The sequence below is a fragment of the Lucilia sericata genome, unplaced genomic scaffold, assembly GCF_015586225.1.
Source record: "Lucilia sericata isolate MDLA Ls3-8-SP2 unplaced genomic scaffold, ASM1558622v1 Contig000474F_arrow, whole genome shotgun sequence".
In the NCBI taxonomy this organism is placed as follows: domain Eukaryota; kingdom Metazoa; phylum Arthropoda; class Insecta; order Diptera; family Calliphoridae; genus Lucilia; species Lucilia sericata.
In genome coordinates, this window is record NW_023994489.1 from 32020 (window position 1) to 57383 (window position 25364).

The 25364-nt window shown below is 30.0% G+C and overlaps 1 protein-coding gene across 1 annotated transcript in view; it reads right to left on the reverse strand.

Annotated features, from left to right (window-relative positions):
- The window catches only part of LOC119605320, a 49550-nt gene extending 26693 nt beyond the window's left edge, over window positions 1-22857 (reverse strand). Inside the window, exons 1-2 of the mRNA XM_037958347.1 lie at window positions 22426-22857; window positions 4085-5288 (exon numbers count right to left, since the gene is read on the reverse strand). Of these exons, the coding sequence (XP_037814275.1) occupies window positions 4085-4145 (61 nt within the window). The 5' untranslated portion in view covers window positions 4146-5288; window positions 22426-22857. The remainder of the gene's footprint in view (window positions 1-4084; window positions 5289-22425) is intronic.
- Window positions 22858-25364: the final 2507 nt, after the last annotated feature.

The following is a 25364-nucleotide window of genomic DNA, read 5'->3' on the forward strand; positions in this document are numbered from 1 at the left end:
TAAGTTGTTCTAATGTAACCCTACGTGTGTGTTAGTGTGTTATAGAAGTCAATTGATCGTTCAGTGTATAAAATCAAGCTTCGTTTCCACTACAAATGCAACTTCGTGATAAATAACTAATTTCTTTCGGAAGGTGTCTTTATATGTGGCCTTATTCCATTATAGAACGATCATTTCGGTAATTATTACTCGATCACATCAGATTTTTGAGATATCGTGGCTTTAACTGAGTCGATAAAAATAAATCTCCTGTACTTACAAAGTTATGTTTCGATGATTTTTTTCCGTAAAATAAAAGCAATATAAAATTTTTGGAATTTAAAAATTTTCAAGCTTTAAGTAAAAATATCTCGAAGAATGATAAAGATATCACAAATGTTAAACGTTTATTTTAAAGTCAATATATTAAAATTTCAGACGATATAATTGATTTTTAAATGAAGGTCTTTCCTCTCTTATGCGGTCTCAAATATTAGTAAAACTTAGATTTTTCAGTTTTTAGGACACGACATCTCAAAAACCTGATGTTATGTAATAATTCTTTCTTTTTAAATTTTGTTAGCCTGTGTAATTTTTAAAAGGGATACATTGACTCCTAATAAAACTGTTAGGGTACTAACGAAAACACATATACAAAGAATAAGAGCAAAACATGAAAAAGATTCAAATTTAATAAACAAGAGAAAGTATCTTTCATTGATAGTATATAAGTATTAGGGTTATAACCAAAAGTAGACCGTATGTGCAAACACCTTCCGTGTTAATCGATTTTCTAAAACCATTCACAAAGAAATTTACATGATCTACATGTTTGGATACTTTTTTCCTTTTCTTTCATAAAAATGTCGAGAGCCAAATAATAACACTTTTTTAAATCAATAATTTCTGATATTATTAAAAATTTTTTTTATAATGAATATCGTAAACATTAAAGAATTTGCATTTTTTAAGCTCGGGAAAAAGTAATATAGTGGAGTGAAAAAACTCCATGTGAAATGAATAGTGAAAATTTGAAATTTCCAAAAATTTTATAAAAGCTATAACATTAATATATGTACATTAGGGTGGCCCCAAAGTGGAAGTTGCTAATGTTACTACCGAAATTGAAAATTTAGTTCATGTTAAGATTTAAATTTAGTATCATATGAAAGGTCTCTGAGAGACGACTTCAATGACATAACACAGACTTGTATACAACTCCAAAAGTATTACAAATGTCGTAATTTTTCGGAAATTTTTTAAGTTTTTCAAATTTTTACATAGAATTTTTAAACATAATTATTACATTATAAACCTCATACAATTTCACCGAAATGTTTTTTTCTGTTTTTCGAAATTCGTTATATTTTGTATTTTATTTTAATATTTTAAACTCTATTTTGTCCCAGGGTTTCTGCTAGCTATGTTTATTCAATGTACTAATAATATGTACATCAACATACGCGTAATTTCACTAGCTTTATAACTAAAAGTTTAACTAAAATATTAACACAATTTATCCCAAACATCTACTTGTTTGTTACGCATGCTTTGTAAATAACGGTTTCTATGTTATTGTTTACATTATTTCGCAATGTTTTGGTAGCGTACATAGGTTTCGATTAATTTAAATAAAATTTGATCTAGATTGAATTTTGAAAAACGGAAAAAACCATTTCGGTAGATTTTATTGAGGATTATTTTGTATAAATTTCAACGAATTATATTAAATTAATCTATGTTAAAATGTAAAAAATCTGAAAATTTTACGAAAAATTTGAAAATTTCGATTAAAATTACTGTTACACAAAAATTTCTGATATGCCATTGAAAGCGTCTCTCAAGGACCTTTCTTATGATACCAAAATTGTATATCTTTCCTTTGGAAATATGAAAAAATCATAAAAACCTCAAAAAAGGACCTTTTTATCCTTTGATCCAGCTCGCCAAATATTGTCCCCAGGAAAAATTTTGAGAAACGCTATCTTATAATCAATAAAACTTTAATTTTAGTTGGAAACATCGACACCTAATTTTTCCTCCATACAAACGTGGCCACTCTAATGTACATATATGTATTTACGTATATTACCCTGCTGTTCAACGTTTTAGGATTACTCCTGATATCAGAATCTGTTAAGTGATCCTACATAGCGCCATTCGATTACTAATGAATTTTCGCATTTTTACTCAGAAGTAAACAGAAAAAGAACGTAAAGGTAATTTCTTTCTATATTCCTAAGGGCTATTAAAAAACTAATTACTAATCACTTGAGTGTTCTGAAGTGATGGTTGGCTCTCTGTATGTATTGCAAATAGTTCGTAGTTCTTGGCAATAGACTACAAGAAATAAAAATTTGAGTCATTTGGTTAGTCATTTAGATTTTTATTTTTCATGATACATTGATATATTTAAAAATTGCTGGGTAACCTCTTGCAAGATAATGTGTGTAAGTAAATTACAATTGTATTGATGGTTATTACAATATGATGATGATGATGATGTTTTGAAGTATAAGAAAATGATGATGATTATCTCTGGGCTAAAGGTAAACATTTAAATGCTGCATACAAATAATATATAATATTAAAAAAAAATCAGGTAAATCCTCAACTACATCCGTAATAGGATAAAGGTATATTACAGTGTAACTGTTTGTAACCGGCATTGTACAGGTTTTCTTGGGGTTTTACAAACAAAATATGTTCTATGTAAAAACCTTGGATAAGTAATTATGCCATTTTTTGCAATTTTGAAGATAATTCAATGAAATTTGGCACACGATCTTCTATGGTACCGGAGACGGAGTCTATTGAAAATGGTTAAAATCGGTCCATTATCTCACCTAGCCCCCATAAAACTGAACCCCCGAATAGGGCTTGTAAACCTTGTAATCAAAGTACAGGTCGCAATTTTGAAGATAATTCAATGAAATTTGGCACACAATCTTCTAGGGTACCGGAAACGAAGCCTGTTGAAAATGGTTAACATCGGACAATTATTTCACATAGCCCCCATATAACTGAACTGCAAAACCAAGTTCTATACTAGCCTTGATGACCCTCATGATTTTTTTAATTATAGGGTCTCATTTGACCATAGCTCCTATTCAAAGCCCCCTTCAAAATTCGACTTAAATGTCCACAATTTTATTCAACAATAAATGGCTTGTACCTTGCCTCAGATATACTTAATATCTGAGGCAAGGTACAATTCAACTTAAATGCCTTATTATGAAAACTAAATCACATTTTTTTTGTAACAGGCGTAGGGTATTATATGGTCGGCCTCCCCCGACTATAATTTCTTACTTGTTTTTCATTTCAAGAGGAATATAAAAACCTTGTGAAAGAATTTGGCGCCTTAAAAGAACAAAAAAATATGAACATTTTAAATCCAAAAAAGCTTCATTTTCATGCTTTTACTAACGACACCTGTACGTATACGTGTTAATTATTTATTGATATTACAAATATTAAGTATACGCCTTATTTAGAGAAGCACATGAAATATTTTTGTAACACGTAAAAATTCGATTTTTTTAAGTTTTTTGCGATTTAGATCTTGAAGATGATGTTCTTTGATTTTATATGTTCACAATTTGTGTCTTTATGACAATAGCTGGAACTTTGCCTCAAAATCAAAATTCCGAACGGTTTGTAAGATATAAATGAGCCTGAGAAAATTGTCACTTTTTTGCAAAAATGACACCGAAGCCCGAAATTTTTGGGGACCCATACAAATAGAGCATGACTTTTGGGCAAAACTGAGAGACATGGGTCTTTTTTGGTCTTTTATCACGTAGTGGTTTCCGTTTGTGGTTATATTTTTTCGTGTTGCACTGTGTAATTGTTCGTTCTCCAAGTCATACTTTTTAGCCCTTTACTCTAGTGAAACGAGTAAATATACATAAGTTTGTCATTTCGTTTGTAATTTTAACTATAAAATTTCGGTTTCAAGTACGCTAGTAAAATGTTATTCGTTAAATTTATATTTTTTTAAGAAAATTTTGTTCTCCACTGTAAATAATTTTATTGCTAAAAGTGATGAGTAAAGGTATTTTTTATTATATTTTCATGTGTGTAAGATTCTTTTCAAACTTACCTTGAAGCAAACAACAAATAAGTATGAAAATGCGTGTATCAAATGCGAGATTCATTTTCATAGCATAATCCTTTTTCCTTTTGTTCTGTTTGTTTTTCTACAGTATCTTGTTGGTTCCTGCTGGATTTGTGTGTATATTTTTATTGTAGTTGTGTGCTTTCTTTTTTTAACAAATTTTTATCAATGTATGTATGTAAAGTTGATTTGCAGGTGTTTGTTTTTACATACATATGTAATTTGTTGCTGGTAATGTTTGTAGATATGTATGTATTTATGTATGTTTATCTGAATGCTTGTATTTTTTTACATCAGCTTGTAGGTGTTATATATTTTTTTGAATTTTTTTTTTCTTTATTTTCTTTTAATCATATGCATGTATCAGAGGCTGTGTATATGTCAGTGCTGGTTATATGTATATTTTTCTTCTGTTATGTTTCTTTTGTTGCCTTCATTTGATATGCCAATTGAAATGTATAGATACTTTATCAGTTTCACTTTTTTATTTTTTTGTAATAAATTTCTTTTGTATGGTGTTTTTGTCACTGCGTGCGTGTGTTTCTTTATTACAACAGCCGCAATCAGATATTTTAAGCTATTGTGCGTAAAATTTACAAATTGATATGTTAAAAGTTTAAATGTTTTGTTTCTTTTGTATACAGGATATTGCCAACTTTTACTTTTATGACAAACAATAATATCAAACTGTTCTTTGCAAACTCAACATTTTTTTTTTCGTTTAACTTGAAATAATAATATTTTTATATTTTTGCAATTTTAAAGCTGACTTAGTTATATTTTAAGCTCTTCTATTAAGTTTGTTTTAGCATTATATTAAGGTATTTTTTAAATTTTTCATTTAACCTTTATATTTATATTTTTTTTCTTTTGTTTAGTAATTTATTCTCTTGTTAATTTCACTTTATCTATTCCATAGCTTCATTTTCTTATTTATTTCTTTACTCTTGTAGTCTTTTCGTTACGTTTAGTCAATTTATTTGCTCGAAATATTATTCATTGTAAACGCCTTCTAGCTCAAATATTTCTGGTCTAAATAACAATTTTCCTTGGCAAATTTCTATTTATTTTTTCAAAGGAAATTGCTATTATTGTGCAACTTCGCCTGTCTGCCAGTGACCAGGTGTCATTTAAAGCAAGATTTTTATTATATTTATTTTTTTATATTCGTTTTTTCTTTGTAGTTAATCTGCAAATAAATTAAAATGAAAAATCTTAAATTTAGTTAGAACATTTAAATAAATATTGATGTTTAAATAGAAACAAATTATTTTTTATACAGAAATAGAATTGTAAATATTAAACTAAATAGAATTACACGCTAATTGAAGTTAAAGATGAAAGTCTTTAATAAATATAAAAAATAATATATAGCTTAAAAGAGGGTGTTTTAAAATCATTTTTTTTTTAATAAAATTGTGCATGGTCCATAAAATGTTTTATCAAAAAGTTATATAATGTAAATATCGAATATGATTTATTATCAACATGTAAGACGTAATCTTTTTAACATTTTTAAGAATGTTAACATTATTAATAGATGCGACTGCAAGAGTATATTACATTGAACTACCTGCGGTCACCTAGTGGAATAAATTAAATGGAAAATACCTTTCTTGAGATATCATGGATTCAAGGACGTCCTTATTTTAAAAACAATGCTTGTCCGCGAAAAACTTACCATAGTTTTATTTTATATATTACACCGTCCAACAAAAAGAGAAAAAATCGTTAGATACGAACCGGATAATATATGTACGTCTGAAACTATAAATTTACTAAGGAAAAACTACGTTTTGAGTTTTTTATTTCGTGATACTGTGTCCATTTTAAAGGACACTTCTGCTGATCAAACAATGTCAAATTTGATTTCATGCAAACAAAAAGAGTTGGGAAATATTTTGTATTAGTTTTATTTTATACTGTCAGGACAAAAAGCTGTCAAAAATTTAGCGGTTTAGTTTTGTGCGTGAAAGGGTTGAAATAGACACAGGCTCACAAAATGAAAAACGCTGTTTTTCTCCATTAAATTTATCGTTTCAGACTTATATCATACGGTTCGTGTCTAATTTTTATTGTCGGACAGTGTTATAGTTCAACGAAAAACGGGTGAATTTTTTTTTTATAAAATTTAGATTTATTTTTATACCCCCCATATATTGTTTTTGTCATTCCGTTTGTAACACATTGAAATATTCGTCTAAGATCCATAAAAGTATATATATTATGGGTCCTTATTAGATTCTAAGACGATCTAGCCATGTCCGTCCGTCTGTTTGTCTGTTTGTCTTTCTGTCTGTTGAAAACACGATAGAGTCTAAACGGAAGTAGCTAGAGAGCTGAAATTTTGCATAGGTACTTTTTGTTGATGCAGTTTGTTTGGTATTGAAAAGGGCAATATCGGTCCACGATTTCGCCTAGCCCCCATATAAGGTCCCCTTCAGAAAATGACTTTAACGCTCATAACTGACTAAAAGAAGCAGCTATAGCGATGAAATACGACATGAACATATTCTATAGAAACCTAAATCGCCTTGGAAAATTTTATAAGGATCGGTCCATAATTGATCCTATCCCACATATAAGGTCCCCTTCAGAAAATTACTTTAACGCTAATAACTACCTTAAAGAAGCATCTATAGCGATGAAATTCGACATGAACATATTTTATAGGAACCTTAATATCATTGTTAAACTTTATAATGATCGGTTCATAATTGTCCCTATCCCCCATATAAGGTCCCCTTCAGAAATTGACTTTAACGCTTATAACTGTCCAAGAGAAGCGTGTATAGCGATGAAATTCGACATGAACATATTTAATAGGAACCTAAATCGTTTTGTAAAATGTTATAAGAATCGGTCCATAATTTACCCTACCACCATATAAGGTCCCCTTCAAAAAAGACTTTAACGCTCATAAGTATTTAAAAGAAGCAGCTATAACGATGAAATTCGACGTAAACATATTTTATAGGAACCTTAATATCTTTTTTGAAACTTTATAAGGATCGGTCCATAATTAACCAAACCTAACCAAAATAAAGTCCCTCTCAGAAAATGACTTCATCGCTTTTTACTACCTTAAAAATAAAGTACAGCGACAAAATTCGACAAAAATTTCTCTACCAAATTTTAGGAGTATCAGTCCATAATTGATTCTATTTATATATTCTGGGTCCTTATTAGATTCTGAGATGACCCAGCCATGCCCGTCAGTCTATACTTCCATCCCTCTGTCCGTCCGTCTGTTGAAATCACGACTGGGACCACACGGGAGGAGCTAGATAGCTGAAATTTTGCATAAATATTCATTGCTAAGGTTTGTTTGGTATTGAAAATAGACAGAATTCGTCCTCGTTTTCGCATAGCCCCTATACAAATAGCTTCTCGGAAAACAGTTTTAACGGTCATAACTGGTTTAAAATACCAGTATAACGATGAAATTCTACATAAATAATGAAGGTAAATCTCTTGAATAGGAAACTTGTCAAAAGTATGTCTGACAGAATTATTGAAGAGTTGTATGCTTTATCGAAGGTGAACAGCATAAAAAAGTTTATGTTAAATATTTGTTGAATATTTAGTTTGGCTTGTATTACATTTAGTACAGCATTGATAACTTATTTCACTTTAACCTACACTTATTACTCATTCTTTATAAATATTCTATGCAATATTTATTACCTTTTGCCCGGAAGTTAAACAGGTTAAACATAAAAACACAACATCCGGTTACACGTTTCCTTGAAAGCATACACAAAATAACAGTATTACGTAGTAACTGCTTCAGAGGTAGTTATTTGTGTAAACTCCTACATTACACTAAAATATTTATAATATGTATGTAAATGCCAACATACTTATACATATGCCTTACCACGTTTTTTATGCCATTTGTAAAAAACTATTTTTTTTATAAAACTATATTATTTTTGAGTTGACAAATCTGTTAAACAACTGAATTCATTAGGTCCATAGTGCATAAAAAAATATACATATTTAGCTCTCTTTATAAATATTTTACTGAATATTTAAGTTCATTTTTTTATTTGTATGTTTGTAAAGTATTTTATTTCGATTTATTAAATTTTCCATTAAACCGGAAATGCAATATAAAAAAAATTCTCTCACTTCCTCCATGTTCGTTGTGGGCCAATGTTGGATTCCATATATACCGCAAAATTCGCGACTGAAATATTTTTCTAGATGAAAAGTTCTTTTTTAAACATTTAGAATTTATGTTAATCTGTACATGAATATGACATTGTAAAATTTCCTGTTATATATGCAATTAATTTAATTTAGCATAAAATTTTTGCTGTTCAAAAGGTTCATTTCAAATTTTTGTCATTTAAAATAAAGTATAAATGTATGTATGCATGTCAAACTGGATTGTAATAATTTTATAATGAATTTCTTTGTTGAATTTCAATAGTAATAGACTTAAATTTTATTGATTTAATGAGTAAATTTTACTTGCAGCATTCAGGGGTATGGTGGTATGTAGCTAAAACCTTAACATTAGTTATTCTCAAATAGAATTTAGTCTAAAGCATTTAAGTCATACGGATGCCATTGATTAGCGCTTTCTTATATGATCAGACAACTTTAGAAAACTTCAGAATTACATCGGACAAGAATACATAATTTTGCATGGAAGAGGTCATTAGTCCGAGTTAATAACAAACATCATTCGATTTTATGCATTAGCGTTTTGTGACATATAACTAAACACATCTTAATGGATTCAATTCACCTGAAAATCTTTCAAATACTGGATAAAACACTTAAAAAATTTAATTAGTTCAGGAAAATTAGTCAAATGGTAAATTTTAAATAGTTTAATAAATGTTGGTACAGGGCTTCGTTTTGGGGTCTTAATTAAAGCATTAAACGTAATAATTAATGCCATGTACGCTAAGCGAGATATTGGCGGTAAAAGGTTACATAAATCAGTTTTCAAAAAAATATCACCCTTATTGTAATTCCTATGACTTCAAATGCTACTACATTTCTGTAGACAATTAAATTTCCTACATTTTAGTTTAAGACTAGTTTTTCATATCAAAAGTTATGTTCGATCTATAGTGCATTATTTTTCAATTCCACTGATATTTTAAAATCTTAATATAGATTGGTCGGATAAAAAATTTGCCATAATTTTTACGTTACACATAAGCCGTTAACATATTCTAATACATTGTTATATGTTTCGTATCAAAATCAATCGATTGCAAGGTCTGTTTATCCATAATTTCAGATAGTGTCACAGGTCAAAATTATGAATGGAATTTGAAAGAAATTAGGGAACGCAATCCACTTATTGTGAGTAATATTGCCACCAAATCAGACAATATTTTATAGGTTTTGAAATTTTGATCTTTTTATATAATACCGATCATTTATGCAACGATTTTGCTGATTTGGAATAGGAAACTTCTCGAAAGTATGTGTGATAGAATTGTATAAAATACGGAACACGGGGATATCAGGAGTCTTCAAAAAATTATTAAAAAAAACAGACGGACAGATAGACAGACAGATAGACAATAAGGGTTGGGAAATTATATTGTGGAAATTATAAACAGAATGATCAAATTATGTACATTAGGGTAATGACTTTTTGATTGTTTTTTAGAAAATTTGAAAAAACCCATTAAAATATTAAGAAACACAATTCCGCACAAAGTTGCATAATTCTCAAAACTTTTAAAGAATACTTTCAACTTTAAAGCCCATTAATCTTTTCCCACACCATATGTATATGAAATGGCAGATCTCCGAAATATCTTAGAAATAGATATATGTATGTAGGAATAGAATAAAAATAGAATTTTTATCATATCTCTGATATTCATGTACCAATTAAGCTGTTTCTAAAAAAGTATACTGGAATTTCTTCGACTTTTTTTCCGATTTAAAAAGTTTTTCTAACAAAATGACCTTCGTCATAATTTTTATACCGTACACCACTATAGTGAGAAGGGAATTATGCGTTTGTGCTGAAGTTTGTTACACCCAAGTATACCAATAGCTATACTTTAAGATACGGAATCACTTTTTGAGTCGATTAAGATATGTCCGTCTGTCCGTCCGTCCGTTTGTCTGTCTGTCTGTGTGTCCATGTAAACCTTGTGCGAACGCTACAGGTCAAGATAATTTGATGAAATTTGGCAATTTGGTTCTAACGAAAGTGAAGGGTATAAAAAGGCTGTAGAATCGTAAATGTTCAAATATAGATAGGATTTTACGCAAATTTTTTTTTATTTTATTCACACCATTTACTTATATGCTAACTAATGCTACCTTTGACATTTCTAATTATGCTTTTTCTCAAAATAAGTAACCTAATAATAGAAAGAATTATTTCACATAACTGTTTCAATATAAACACTGAATGTCAAGGACACTAGAAGATTTTAATCAGCTAACAATGATTACTGAAACACAACAAATAATTTAGGTAATTTAGTAAAAAAATGATTACTAAACACCTACGTAATAAACATGTACGCGAAAGCAACATGTAAGAGAAAAAATTACTATTTTTAATAAAACAAAATCAAATTTTATTAGACACATAGTCATTAAATGTGAACGTTTATGTCTTTTCCTTTACAATTTCGAAACATACCATTACAAACTTATGACTATTTTAATAGCTAACTGACTGCATAAGTATATGTATAAAGTCGACGCCTTAAAGGTAAATTTACACATTTTAGTAATCAGATTTTATTAGAGACACACTTTTCGTAACTACATTTAGTTCCCAGTAGGTTCGAAAGGTATCAATATACATATGTAGCTTTTTGAGATAGTATTCTTTGTAAATGTCTAACTAATAGAACTTTTATTTATATATTTTAAAGGTTTGTAATTTTAGTAATTTAGATATGAGATAGACAATTTATACTTTTTTTCTCAATTAATTTCCTATAAAATAATATACTCTTGAATAATGGACCATATTAGAATTAGTTGCCTTTTAGCCTAGGTTTTATGTTTAATCCAGACACCTCGAATTGTAGGGTTTTACTAAATGGTCGAGAATTAATATAAAAGTGTAATATTGAAACTCATTGCGGTGCGAGCGAGTATAACATTACAAAGACGCCTTTCTGCCTTTTATAAATTATAATTTCTATGAACTACAATGGTTTCTTTTATAGATTTTTTTATATTGAAAATAACAACCAAAAGGTATTAAAGTTTCTATGAGTTTATTAACATGTGTATTCAATTGTTTCTTTTAATATTGTAATAGAAAAAAAAAAAAAAAACACACTCACACGCAGAAAAATACTGCGGCAATAAAATATTTTTATTTTAGACACGTGACTATCTTTTCGGCCATGATTGTTTTCATTTGCTTGATTTATAAATACATATATAAAAACATGCAGTTATATTTACATCTACTGCCCACACACATGTTATTACATACATACCTACATATGTAGTGAAATGTAAGTAAAGTAACAAATATTTATATATTTACAAAATCTAGGACCTACTTAATAGAAATTTATAAAATTGTATATGTTTCTGAAAGACATGTGTTATTATAATGGTGATATTCGTATAAGTGAAATACATTTTATTTATGACAGCTTACGGTTCATTACAATTCTATTTATACAGTTAATATGTAGTTTCATTTATCAAAATTAAACGAACAACTTTTGTTTCAGTTTTTGAGTTCATGGTGACGTATGATTAATGGGGAATTTAATACTTGTATGAATATTAAATGAAAAAAAAAAACGAGTAAGAGTGTTATATTCGGCTGTGCCGAATCTCATATACCCACCATCAAACCGTATGCCATAAAATGAATGCTTCCCTAACATCATGATCACTCATCAAATTAACTGACCATTTTTCATACAATTTTTTATAACGATTTTGGTTCATATAAACAAGATAACATCGAATAGAATCGCTGTACTCGCATTTTTATGTCATTAATTAGAGCTAATTTTCCAGATGCAGGCTTATGTGAGCGGGTTGGGTAGGTTACCGACAGTTTCCGCATGAAATTCGTGTAGGGTCAATTATGGACCTATCCAAATAATATTTGGTAGAGAGGGTTTGGCTTGAAAGTAACTTATTTATGTCAAATTTCATCGCTATACTCGTATTTTTAAGACAGTAATGAGCATTAATGTCATTTTCTGATGGGGATCTTATATGTGGGGGTAGGGTCAATTATGGACCGATCCACACAAAATGTGGCGGAGAGATTTTTGATAGTAGTACACTTCCTTATGTCAAATTTCATCGCTATAGCCATTCTTTTAAGCGAGTAAAGAGCGTTAAAGTCATTTTTTGAAGGGGACCATATATGGGGGCTAGGGTCAATTATGCACCGATCCACATAAAAATTGGCAGGGAGTTTTTGGCTCATATAACACTTAACAGCCGTTAAGGCTGTTTTTCGGTGGTCCACTTGTATTGGGGCTATCCGAAAACGTGGACCGATGGCTCATTTTCAATATTTCTGGAAACCTCTAGTTCCGTTCGGACTATATCGTGTTTTCAGACGGACATGGTTAGATCGTCTTAAAATTTAATAAGGGCCCAGAATATATATACTTTTGTGGGTCTATGACGAATATATATACTTTTGTGGGTCTATGACGAATAATCTTTTGATTTTCTGAAAAAACACACATTTTTTGATTATTTGAAGTCTCTTTTCGTTAACTCTCGTTTAATGTGTTGATGTTTATTAGTGTAATGCATTTAATTCAGAATAACATGTTTCTTATCTGAATTCGTATTAGATTTTTTTAAGATTTTTTTTTCATAAGATGTTCGTAAAATCTTATGAAAAAATCTTAAACAAATTCTCTTTAAAATTTTTTGTAATCATAATCATCACATGATAAAATATTATGCATTTAATTGGTAATTAAATGAAAAAAAATAATGAAAACAATAATTATCAATTAAACATTTTTATTATGAGGTTTTAATAAATGTCTTTGTTTTATAAAAAAATATAAATAAATTCCTGACTTTATATGGTCAATAAAATAATTTTACCAAAATAGCCTTTAAAATTACATTACAAAATTTAAATTTTATCAATCAATCAATATCTGTCTGTCAATAAAATATTTAAAAATATACATATTTATGTTTATTCTAAACACACCTTAAAAATATGTTCAGCTTGAATTAAATTTTTGCAGCTAATTATAAACAAAAATATAATATATGGCATAAATATGTTGACACACAAAAATATGAGTCAAAACTTTACCCTAAAATAAATGTACACACCTTTTAATGCCCTAAAGCCAATACAAAAAAAGGGCAATAACAACATTGGGACGAAATTATTTATTAACAACAATAAAAAAATCACAAAAGTGGATAGCAAAAAAATTTAAATATTCAAGCAAACACAGGTGAAAAAAATTACACAAAAAAGGCAGGACATATATATAAAACCGTAAGTGTGTCATTTATATATTTATTTTTAAGGAATGGAACAGAAAAATATGGAAAAAGCAATACCATAAAATCACAATAAACAGGGAAAAAGACAAATATTTAAAAAAAAAAATATAGATTGCATTTGTGTAAAAATATTTGATTTTAAAAATAGGTGTATGTATTATTATGACAAAAATTAAAATGGAGTACAACACATAATTCTATGTTTAATTGTAGCAATGATCTATTAGGATAAAATTTTAAGTAATATTTTTTGACATATTATAATTTGTTTTAAAATTTTTCTTAATATATATAGTCACCAAAGATTTTATAATACATATATTATGAACACTTTTATCTTATATTCGAATCATGTTATTTTGACATAAACTTTTCCATAAAATAAATTCCGGACAAAATTAGTTCCCAGATTTTATTACCAATCAGGATAACAAACAGACATAGCCATTTGAAATATAACAAAACAACGATTTTTATTATTATTCTCGCGATAAGCTCAAACTTACGGCATTTTTGAGACCCATTTCGAAAAGATTGCAAAGATTGTACTGAGATCAAGGTTTTCAATCCCAGGTAGGGAACCTTTTCAAAAAGAGAGAACCTTTTCAAGAAGAAATAATTTTTTATTTTTTTCGTAATTAATACATTAAAGCACATCGTTTGAGAGATATTCTTTCAAAAAAAGTGGTTCACGGGACACCCTATTGTATAAGATACCTTATATCCATCACCATTCAAAACAGCACAATTCTCATTCATCCAACACTCTCGTTCAGAAAAACATTCGACACACTCACTCTACGTATATGGATAGGTGAGGCTCGCATAACCCTACATCCATGCTATATCATATACAATTGATTCCAACTCATTTCTAGTTCTTAGCTCCACAGTCACTCTTCAGCGGAGTAAATGTCGAGTGCTTTACGCGAACACCTGCAGTATTGGCCTATTTCACAGTGGTCTTTTTCAACAACTGGGTGAGCTTCTGTGACGTCTCACCACCGTCCTATTGTGCTTCTTACACGCAGTTGGCAATTTACGAATATGGGATTTCCGGTCCAGTTTGGTCAAGTACTTACTGCCAAAATTCTTAACTTCTGAGATGCAAAAACATCACTTCCGTTTACAACCACGCTGATGGTATGATCTCTGTTGAGTCGGCAACAGCACCTAGAGACGTACGAAACACACTGTGCTAAATCTGGCATGAACAGAATTTACTCTGAACGTACCTAGACAAGGAAGAAAAATTCAATAGTATCACTTGTATAAGATACCTTTCATCCATCACCATTCAAGCCAGCACACTTCCCATTCATCCGACACACTCAGTAAAGAACAGCATCCAACACACTTACTCTAGATATACGTGTTGGCAAGGCCCGTATACCCCTACATTCATCCTGTAACACCAATTCATTTCCAACGCTTAGTCCCACAGTCACTCCTCTGTGGGGTATCTGTTGTCATTCGGCAACAGCACCGAACTTTTCCAGAAATATGTATATTTCACCGTGCATCAGTCTTTTGACCGCAACTTACTCTACCCGCGAATTTGGGTTTAAACCACAGCCACTACGTGGATCCCGAAGGTAACTCAACCAACTGACCAGCCAGGACAAGTCCTGCGGGCAACTGGCCACCCGTAATACCAGATTATGTGGTTCTCTGGTTCCAAGGACTAGCCGAGGAGTGAAATTACATCACCAGTTTATAGTTCCGGTAGACTAGAGGTACTGGTAGCACCTCATTACCCCGGATTGCAATACACCAAGATGAGAGTCTTTCCTCAATGAAACATGCGGAGTGTCTGCTGATTTCTCTGCAGCAGCAACGAACTAATATAGAATTATAGGCTTCACCGTGCATCAATTTTTTAAACAATATTCTTTCCCCGAGAGGTTGGTTTTAAACCACAGCCACTACGTGCACTCCGAAGGGACTAATACAATAATCGGAAAAAGACAAGCCCGATACGCTGCTCTATGGGCTACCGGTTTCCGTGGTACCAGATTATAAGGCTGCCTGGTTAGACCACAGGTCAAATTAGTCCAGGGAAAGACCGAGGATACATTTGACACCACCATTTTATAGTCATAGCAGACTAGAGGTATTGGTAGCACCTCTTTTCCCCTGGACTGCAATAACACCAAGATGAGAAAGATCATCCTGATAACATGCCCCAGGGGGATTACAAGGATTCTGAATAAATCGAATCTATGAACACTATTTCGCTGTGTTATACAGGGAATGACATTTTGTTACTGTTTTCGCATATGCAGAACTTTAGTCAGTCTTTAATTTATTTTAAATTACCATTTATTTTCATACTTTTGTAAATCAATCCATTTCTTTATAATATTGTTTTAACAAAGATAATTTCGAACAATATATCGCCGTAGTTGCACTATTTTTGTCGGGGCAACGATGATATGTATCTTTAAATCAAAGTATAACAAGTAGTCCGACTCTTTGACAGCAGTACCTAACTCTAAGCATGTGTTAGTGAAAAAGTACCTAACTCTAAATATGTGTTAGTAACAAAAATGTATTTGTATTGGTGCATTCTAAATACACAGAGTTTTATAAAAAATTACAATTTTAAATTTGTTTGAATTTTCAATACCAAAAATTGAAACTCTGTTTGTGAAATAAAATTCAACAACAACAAAAATGAAATGTCAATAATTAAACAAAAAAATGTTTTCCAGTTCAAGAAAATTAAACAAAATTCCAAATCAAAAGTGCGTTAAAACTATTTAAAAAATTGCAGTTTTTTTGTGGATAACTGCAATTTCGCGTACGATCCTTGAAAGTGGCCAAAAAGTAAGTTAAACATTTGAGTGTTTTGACAAGTTTAAATTTCTCACAAGAGAGTCGAATTCACACGGCACTTGTAGATGTGAGAGAGTAATATCCTATATGTGAGAGTCGGACTACTTGTTATACTTTGCTTTAAATAATTAAATATTTTGTAAGAGCTTAAAGAAATATTTTTTACCTAGAAACACAATGCCTACACTGAGAGTAGTTACTACATCTGATTTCACTGAAACTTCCATCATTCAAATATTATAACAAGTAACATTATAATTCGTAAACCGTATCATTCAAAAAATCCCAAAGTACGAAGAACTCATACAGTATCCTCAAGAGCAAGTTTTACGTTACTGTAGGTTTTTATTTGCATTCTACATATGTATGTGTGTGCCTGGCATAAACAAACAGCATAAAATAATATTATTTTTTATAATAAAAAAAATATACACTCTCATGTGAAACATTTATTCATTCACCTCAATTGACAAAAAAAAAAAAAAAAAAAACAACTAACCAAAAATAAATAAATTTTCTTAGAATTTTCCTAAGCATGAGTTTCAGTTTTCCTTTGTTTTCTCTATATTATTTTTACCATTCAGGAATTATTACCTTGTGAAGTAAACAAAAATATAAAGAAACCAAAGAAAATAAAAACAAAATCATAAAAACCCAGTCAAAAGTTAAGTAAACAAGTTACCAGAATGTGTGTTTGCTAGTGGTAAAGAGAAACAGAAAACATGTGCGAAAAAATTAAAGATGAATTATGCATGGAAATAAGGCGAATTCGCAAATACACTACAATATTTGTGATGGGGAAATATTTACAACATCACCTAACTGATAAAATAAAATATAAGGTAATTATTAATTAATAATTATTATTAAGGCATTATTAATGCATATTCGAACAATTTTTGAATTTTGTGATGTCTTTTCTTTTAAAACCTACATATAGTATATGATATTTTTTAGGGTATTATATATAAAATAGGGTATATTACAGATATAAAAATATTTTCTTACATGTTAATGTCTGTTTATGAAAGATTACAATAAACAATAATAGTAGAACAAACAGACTCATTGTGATGATGAATTTTATATTTTTTCAGCTGTTCATTTATCTTTATATTTTCTTTATTCTAACCTTATTTTTCTAACGATGGTCATGGCCATAAAATAGAAACAAAATACTTTATGTTTTGAACGAGAAAAATATTTGCTGGATTGACACAGAAAATTCATAGGAATATCAAAACTTGTATATTAGGGTGGATTGTTTTTTGGTTAAATCAATTGTTAATAGTTAGAATATATAAAATTTTAATACATACATATAAGTTCATAAATATGTTGTTTTTAAAAAAGCCTTATATGTGAATTTGGACGAGTCTCGGTAGAATTTAGACCCATATTTTGCAGGGGAAATTTTCTTAGACATTTTTTTGTGGACTAGGTTTTTGCTATACGTTTTTGTATTCCAATAAATAAATTATATAAATATGTATATTGAATACATACATATGTATATTTTAACAATAATACACAAATAAGTGTACTCACACATTAATCATAACAAAAATACAGTACATTTAATAACATCTTAAGTATGACGTAAAAAAATCAATTGACATTTTTACTAATAAAAATATAACCTACATGTTAACTACATATTTCCTTAAATAAAAAACTAAAATAAAAGTTTATTTCAAACCTTATATAATGAAGTTTTGTTTATTTATATATCTAGAAAAATAAAATCAATTGATATGTTTTTACTTACTACAAATAAAAAGTAAAACCATGTCTAAAAGAAGCCATTTGTTAACATTATTCGTTACACTTTAAAATTTCTACCAATCGCTGTCGTTTTCTTTTGAAAGTTTTCTTGTTTTCTACTGTAAAGTTTAATTTCCGTCGCAGACGTTACTGCTGAACATCAATTAAATTGGTGTCTTATTTCCGCCTGCATTTTAAGCTGTCACTTGTGATTCAGAAAGAGAAAATACTATTAAGTTTCAGTATTTGTTTTTTGTTTTCTTTCTCTTCTTACTCATTTCATCCAGGTTGTAAGTGTAAACTTTTAAATATTTGTTTAATTCTACTTTAAAACTCATTAGACAACGAAGAAAAATCAATACAGATTAAATTGTTTGATAACTTTGTTTTAAATAAAGTAAAAATTGTATAATAGTTTTTACCAAGAACACATGTTAACAATAAAACAAGGTCATAAAAATTCCTTGAATTGTTACCAAATGTCACAGAGTTTAAATAAAAACTATATTACTGTTGACACTTTAAATTTCCAAGTAAATTTATTCGTAAAGAAAATGTTATATTTTTAACCAATGATGGTGATAATACATATAAATTAGGGTGTTCCGAGAAATCTCTCAATCGATACGTATTAATATACTGAACACGAGAAAAATAAAATATAATTTTTTAAATTTTTAAAAATTATTTTTCAGCTTAAAATTATGGAATTATCATTTCGAAAGATTGGAGATACTTTTTTTGACATATTGTACTTAGATCAAGATTTTCAATCGCTGGTAGAAAACTGAGGCCCTTTTAAAAATATATATTATTTATTTTAACTCCTATTAATACGCATCGTTTAAAAGGTATTCATATAAAAAAGTTGTCCACGGGACACCCTAATATATATACATATGGGAAATTTCACGAAAAGGTAAAGCGGGACAAATGAATGCCGAAATGCTTTACGTGAGTACCTGCCGTGTTGGCCTATCTGACAGTGATCTTTTCATCCACTGGGTGGCCTTGAGAACAGTCGACCATCGCCCCTTCAATCTTCAATGAATAAATCAGGTGGCAATTTTTGTACATGGCTGTGCCGGTGTACAAGCGTATTTGGTAGCCCGAAATACCCAAGATAATAAATCAGGATCCCTTTTCATGAACCGATCTGTAACAAAGGATGTAAGAATTTCCAAAGTTAACTGAAACCAATAATTGCCCCGACAATTAGTCGAGTAGCATAAATCAATATATCCTGTTGAGATGGCAACAGCACCGAGAAACTTCCCCGAAGGGTAAAGAGACAATCAGTACTAGTTTCTAATATATGGAGACTTTCCCAATCTTTTACCAATTTTTGCATCAGTTCCATTCCCATTATCATAAAGATCTTTCCACGGAATAAGAGGCAACTACTGAATGTTAACCTGACAATTCCCCAGCATATACCGATCGGGTTCAGGAATCCAGCATATGCTGCTTTGTACACAATACAAGCCCTTAAACCAACAATCTCTTCCCGCGAATTTGGGTTTAAACCACAGCCATTACTTGGATTCCGAAGGAACCTCAACCAACTGACCAGCCAGGACAAGTTCTATGGGCAACTGGCCATCTGTAGTACCAAGGATTAGCCGAGGAGTAAAGTAACTTAACCAGTTTATAGTCCCGGCAGACTAGAGGTATTAGTAGAACCTCTTTTCCCCCGGATTGCAATATACCAAGATGCGGTCTCTCATCAAGAAATTATGGCCTGGGGTCCCGTATACCGGGACAGACCAAATGAACACTTTTAGAACTTTTGCATTTTTAAAGATAATTCAACAAAATTTGGTGCTGATTTTTTTTAAAATCTTGCGTTGCTTCAACTAGTCGCCGGACTTGCACATATCGCTTTATATCTCATAATTGTGTTAATAAAATTTATATAAACCTATATGATACTGACGATTTTCATAATGATCGGACCTCATTTGACCTTATAAGCACTGAAATTATAATAAGTTTTCGAAAAGTTCGAAACATGCTTCAAATATGCTTTTAAAATCAAATCATGCAAAGTTATGCTCTTATGGGTAAAATCTGCAAAAATATACGCTAACAAATCGATTCCAAATTCTTAAATTGTTCTGAAACGTGCAAATATTTTCTCCATGAATCTACACGGTGCTTGCATATTTTGGTTTCCCTGGTTTAAAATTCAAAAACCTTAAAAAATTATAATAAATAAATTATGGATAATAATTGTGAAGCTTATAAGATATTTGTTCAATACACTTTGATGGATACACTTCTAGCACTTTAAGAAATTTTCTCTGCATATCAAAATTTTAAATGTAATATGTAATTACAATTTCATTTTTCGAAAGGTTCCACCAAGGGATATTACAAAAAAGAATAAAATATAAAATAAAATGGTCAGGAATGCTTACAGGACTACTAAATCTATCCCAATCAGCCATTAAAATTTAAAGAAGCACAAAGAATATTTTTGCAGACCAGTGTAATTGTAAGGATAAGCATCACTAATAAAACTTGACAGATTTCAAAGGAGCATTATTATCACATTGACGTAAATGACGTCCAGCACGAACGCTCGTGGTTGCAAATGACGTCTATAGCCGTTATATAGTGTTATTTTTATATAGATTGATATCACTTAAAATCGGAGTATAATAAAGATTTTTTTGGACACATTGTTAATTAATAAAAAAACACAATTTTCTTCTCATATATAAAAAAAATGTTTTTATTTATTTCTAAATACATAATAATATAATTTTCTTGCGTAAAAATTTGAATTTCATCACGATATTTGTGTTTATAAGTTAATTTGGGACATTCAAGTAATTTTCTAAAGGAGACTTTGTATGGGAGCCGATCTTTATGAAATTTGGCAGGGTCATCAAGACTTCTATAAAACTTAGTTGTCCCGTATTTTATCGATATATCTGTATATTTAACAAATTATGAGCTCAAAAGCCCTTTTCGGGGGGTTCTGTTCTATGGGGGCTAGGTGAAATAATGGACCGATTTTAACCATTTTCAATGGGTCAAATAAAACGTGCGTGCCAAATTTCATCCAATTATCTTGAAAATTGCGACCTGTACCTTGCGCACAAGGTTTACATGGACAGCCAGCCAGAAGGACGGACATAGCGGACATATCGACTCAGAAAACGATTCTATCTTACAAACATCAGCACAAATCCAATATACCCTCCCCACTAAAGTGGTATAGGGTATAAAAATGATGTTTTATGAACATTTGATTAATAAAACAATTTCAACAATAAACATCATATTTTACGTTCCAAACATCGAAACCTTTGGATACAAACTTTACATACATACATAAGTCTTAATGCGAGGTGTCTCTTTCTTATAAAACTTAAGCAATTATGCGAAAGGTATACTAACTCAAAATTACGAAGTAAGCTAATTTTATAAAATAAAAAACAAGATGCCCAAAAACAAAAACATCTTTTAAGATAAAAATAAATTATTATATACAAATTCTAACACCTGTCTAAAATAAAATTTCGTAGAATAATATAAAAAAACTTTTTAAATTATCTATTTATTCCATAGTTGGTACCAACTTAATTATACAAAAAACTACTGGCAACTCTTATGATAAAATAGTAACAATAAAGTGTGCAAAAAAAACAGAACACAAGAATAATTCAAAAACTCTAACAAATGTTTTTCCAAGTTTTTCCTTTTACCCACAACACACTTTGAAAGTTTCAAAACTTTTCCAATTATGATTTTTTTCTCGTTTATGCTCTACAGTTACAAGTTCCTTTTTTATCGCCAATTTTATTTGGAGCACGCGAAAATACATAAAATCAACTTAACTATGAAAGTGTTAAAAAAAAAATCACACTTTTTCTTTAGAAATACAGAAATCAAGAAAGAAAAAAATAGTTTCATTTAACCATTTTACAAAATAATGAACATCATAGGATTCAGGAGTATAAAACAAAATCATAGGAATTATATACATACACATACGCACAAATGTTTGTAAGTTCGTATGAAAGTTAAAAAAAAGCGATTCCAAGAAATAAAACTCACGTGTTTGCAGGAATTTGAAACATTTCCATGTTCAAAATAAATTTCAAACCTCAATGGCTGAAGCCTGCATATTTAACTTTATTTACACACACTTGTAAACATATACATACATACAAACATACATATATATATATATGTATATGTAAATGTCTGTGATTGTTGGTGTATGGATTTATACTTACTTCGATGAAACAAATAAACTTTGATGTGTTTAATTATTCCCATAGTAATAAATCCTATTAGCGCCACTCAAATCAACAACAAACATAATATGGCTTAAATTATAAAGTTGATAAAAGCCCCAAATTTTTGTTTCATATTATTACTTTTTTTTTCATTATTTTCTTTTAATTATATAAAAACACAATATTTCATCTTCACTTTTTGTATTGTATTAATAATTAATTATTTGCAATAAAGTTTTTGCTTAGCAAACACATCTTGCAAATTCACTTTATAAAATATTTATAATAATTTTTAATTTTCCTTTATTTTTATCTTTATATTAAAATCGAATATTAAATTTTTCTTTTTATTTAACTTTCAAACTAAAACGTATCCTTGCGCGTTTCTGTTTTGAGATTTTGTTAATAAGCGGCGACCATTCCGTAACGCATTCCGTTTTTAACTAAACGCTTTTCAAGCAAATACTGATTATTTTAAATTGTATATGACTGTCTGGAGCTACGACAACATTTCATGTGTTTGTGTTTCTTTTGTCTATAACGTTGCTCCTGGCAAATGAGCAACAGAAAGCTTTTGCTCGTTGTTTGTGTTTTCATAAATAAACGAAGGATACGGTATTATCGACAAAAAGGACATTTTTCGTATGAAATAATAGAGAGAACTTTTGAGAGAGCAGAGACTAGGGAAAATAAGTTCTCTCTTTCTTAATACGAAAACATTCTCTGCGTTTTGGCACTCTCTTAAATATTTGTTTACATTAGTCCTTTTATGAAAAAACTTAAATTTAAATGTTTTACAAATTAGGCCAATAAAGTTAGAGTTAAACCTTGTAAAAATTAAAGGTATTTTTTTTTTTTTGTTTTTTTTTTCTTTCACCGTACGTGTTTAAATATTATTGCAAGTTTAATTTTGCGTACTTTTTATATTTCATTATGACATATTTAATAATTTCATTAAAAGTTATAATGGGTTTTGAAAAATTCCGTAGCAACATGCCCAAACTGCATACATTGCATACTTCTCAGAGAATGTTTTAAAGTTTAAAACCGAAATTCATGATTGATTAACAAAGTTATTAATGGTTTATAATGGAAATTTTGTGTGGAAAAAAAATGTTTAACAAACAAAAAATAACCCGTTGATAACACAGGCCAACGAATTATATGTTTGTGAAAACTTTTGAAACCAATTGAATATTTTTAATATACATATTTCTAGCTGCTGAATCCTAATCTGATATCTGTTTTTTTCTATCACCCACCATTTTCTCGCAAAATAGCATCGAATATTTTGTTCATATATTACGGACATTTTATATAATTATAAAAATATATTGCCGTTTAAGGGTTAATTTAAATTTTTTCGATCATCATAAAAACGGGTCTTCGGTATATATTTTTTTATTTAAATCGTTGGAAAGTAAAATAATACCTCACTATGGTTTCAAGAAAATTTCCCAATATTGCATAGCTTGAGTTTGACCTTGAAAGTTTTAAGGGTTAACATTATTCGAATTTACTTAACCTTCGCATGTATGTTTCCTATTATCTTGAATTATATATTCTGAGAAAGTTTTATATACAATTCATAACAGTAAAGAATAAAGCCTGTTTTTCAAAAATTTTAACAACAAATTATTTTATCCGAAATACTCAAAATTCAAATCGCAGATACCGCTAATCTGTGGGAGATATCGACCTAATTTCTTTACTATCTTATTCCCTTTTTTATTGTTCATAACATACATGCACATTTTCCGAAAAGTTTAAAATTTGTTTAACAAAATTGTTAAAAGTTTAAAACTAGAGATTTAAAACTGCCGTCTGAAGGATTTTCCATTTTTGACTATACCCCAAATATGGTTTACACCATCTAATGAAGATAAAAACTGTCTTTTAAGTTAGGATATGTTGATAGGAGGATGTATAGTACATTAAATCCGAAGAAATACACATAGGCCAGGCCATAGGGCCTGTTGTGCGCTCTCTTTCATGAAAAAATTGTTCATTGGGTACATTATTTTTCAATGTTCAGAAACTCAGTTTCCTGGACGTAATTCCTAAGAATTTTCCAATCACTGTTATTTCCGGAATAACACCACTTCCAAGATACTTGGATCTATCTTCGACGAATGGCTGACAGTGGCAAAGAAAGTGCTACAGAGTTTCACTGTCTCCTCCACATGCTCTACATTCGTCTGAATCCGCACGGCCAATTTTGTATAGATGTACTCGTTATCCTGTGTGTCCACTCAGAATACGTACCATCATACTTCAGACTTGCTCATTTTGAGGAGATTTCTCACCTTGTTCTCATCAGGGTCACCCCATAGGATCTTTGTGGTTCTACCCACCGTTTCATTATTCCAAGAGGCCTTATGGGATTATCTCATCCATATTTTTAATTCAGCTTTTGTTGCGTCGAATGGTTTTGCATTAGTCAGGTTAACTACCTCAAGCTCCCTTCCTTGCTGGGAGAGTATTCAGTTAAAGCTTTTTTACAATCCAATTATTTATTAGATTTAATTCTATCACCTGATATCGCCCTAATTGCCTTCTCGCTGTCAGTATATATGTAAATGGTGGTATATTTCTGTTTCTGGGTCTTCAATATAGAGGTCCACCTTTTCCCCCAATTTAGAGCCATTCGTATAGCAACGAATTCCTACTGGCATTTGCTCCAGTTTTCCGCTTGACCAAGACATTCTATCTGAGATCAACGTATCAAAGTTTCCGACATATTCTGTGTCTGGTATACGATCAGGCACGTCCGATGATTGTGTATAACCTTCCAATGTGTCCAGTATACATTGATGACGTGTCCTATAACCGCTTTTGGCCAGTTTCAATGGGTGTAATATCCAGCAACGTTTCCAGAGCTTTGGTTGAAGTAGCACACATGGCACCACTTATACCCAAGCAGCATGTACGCTGAA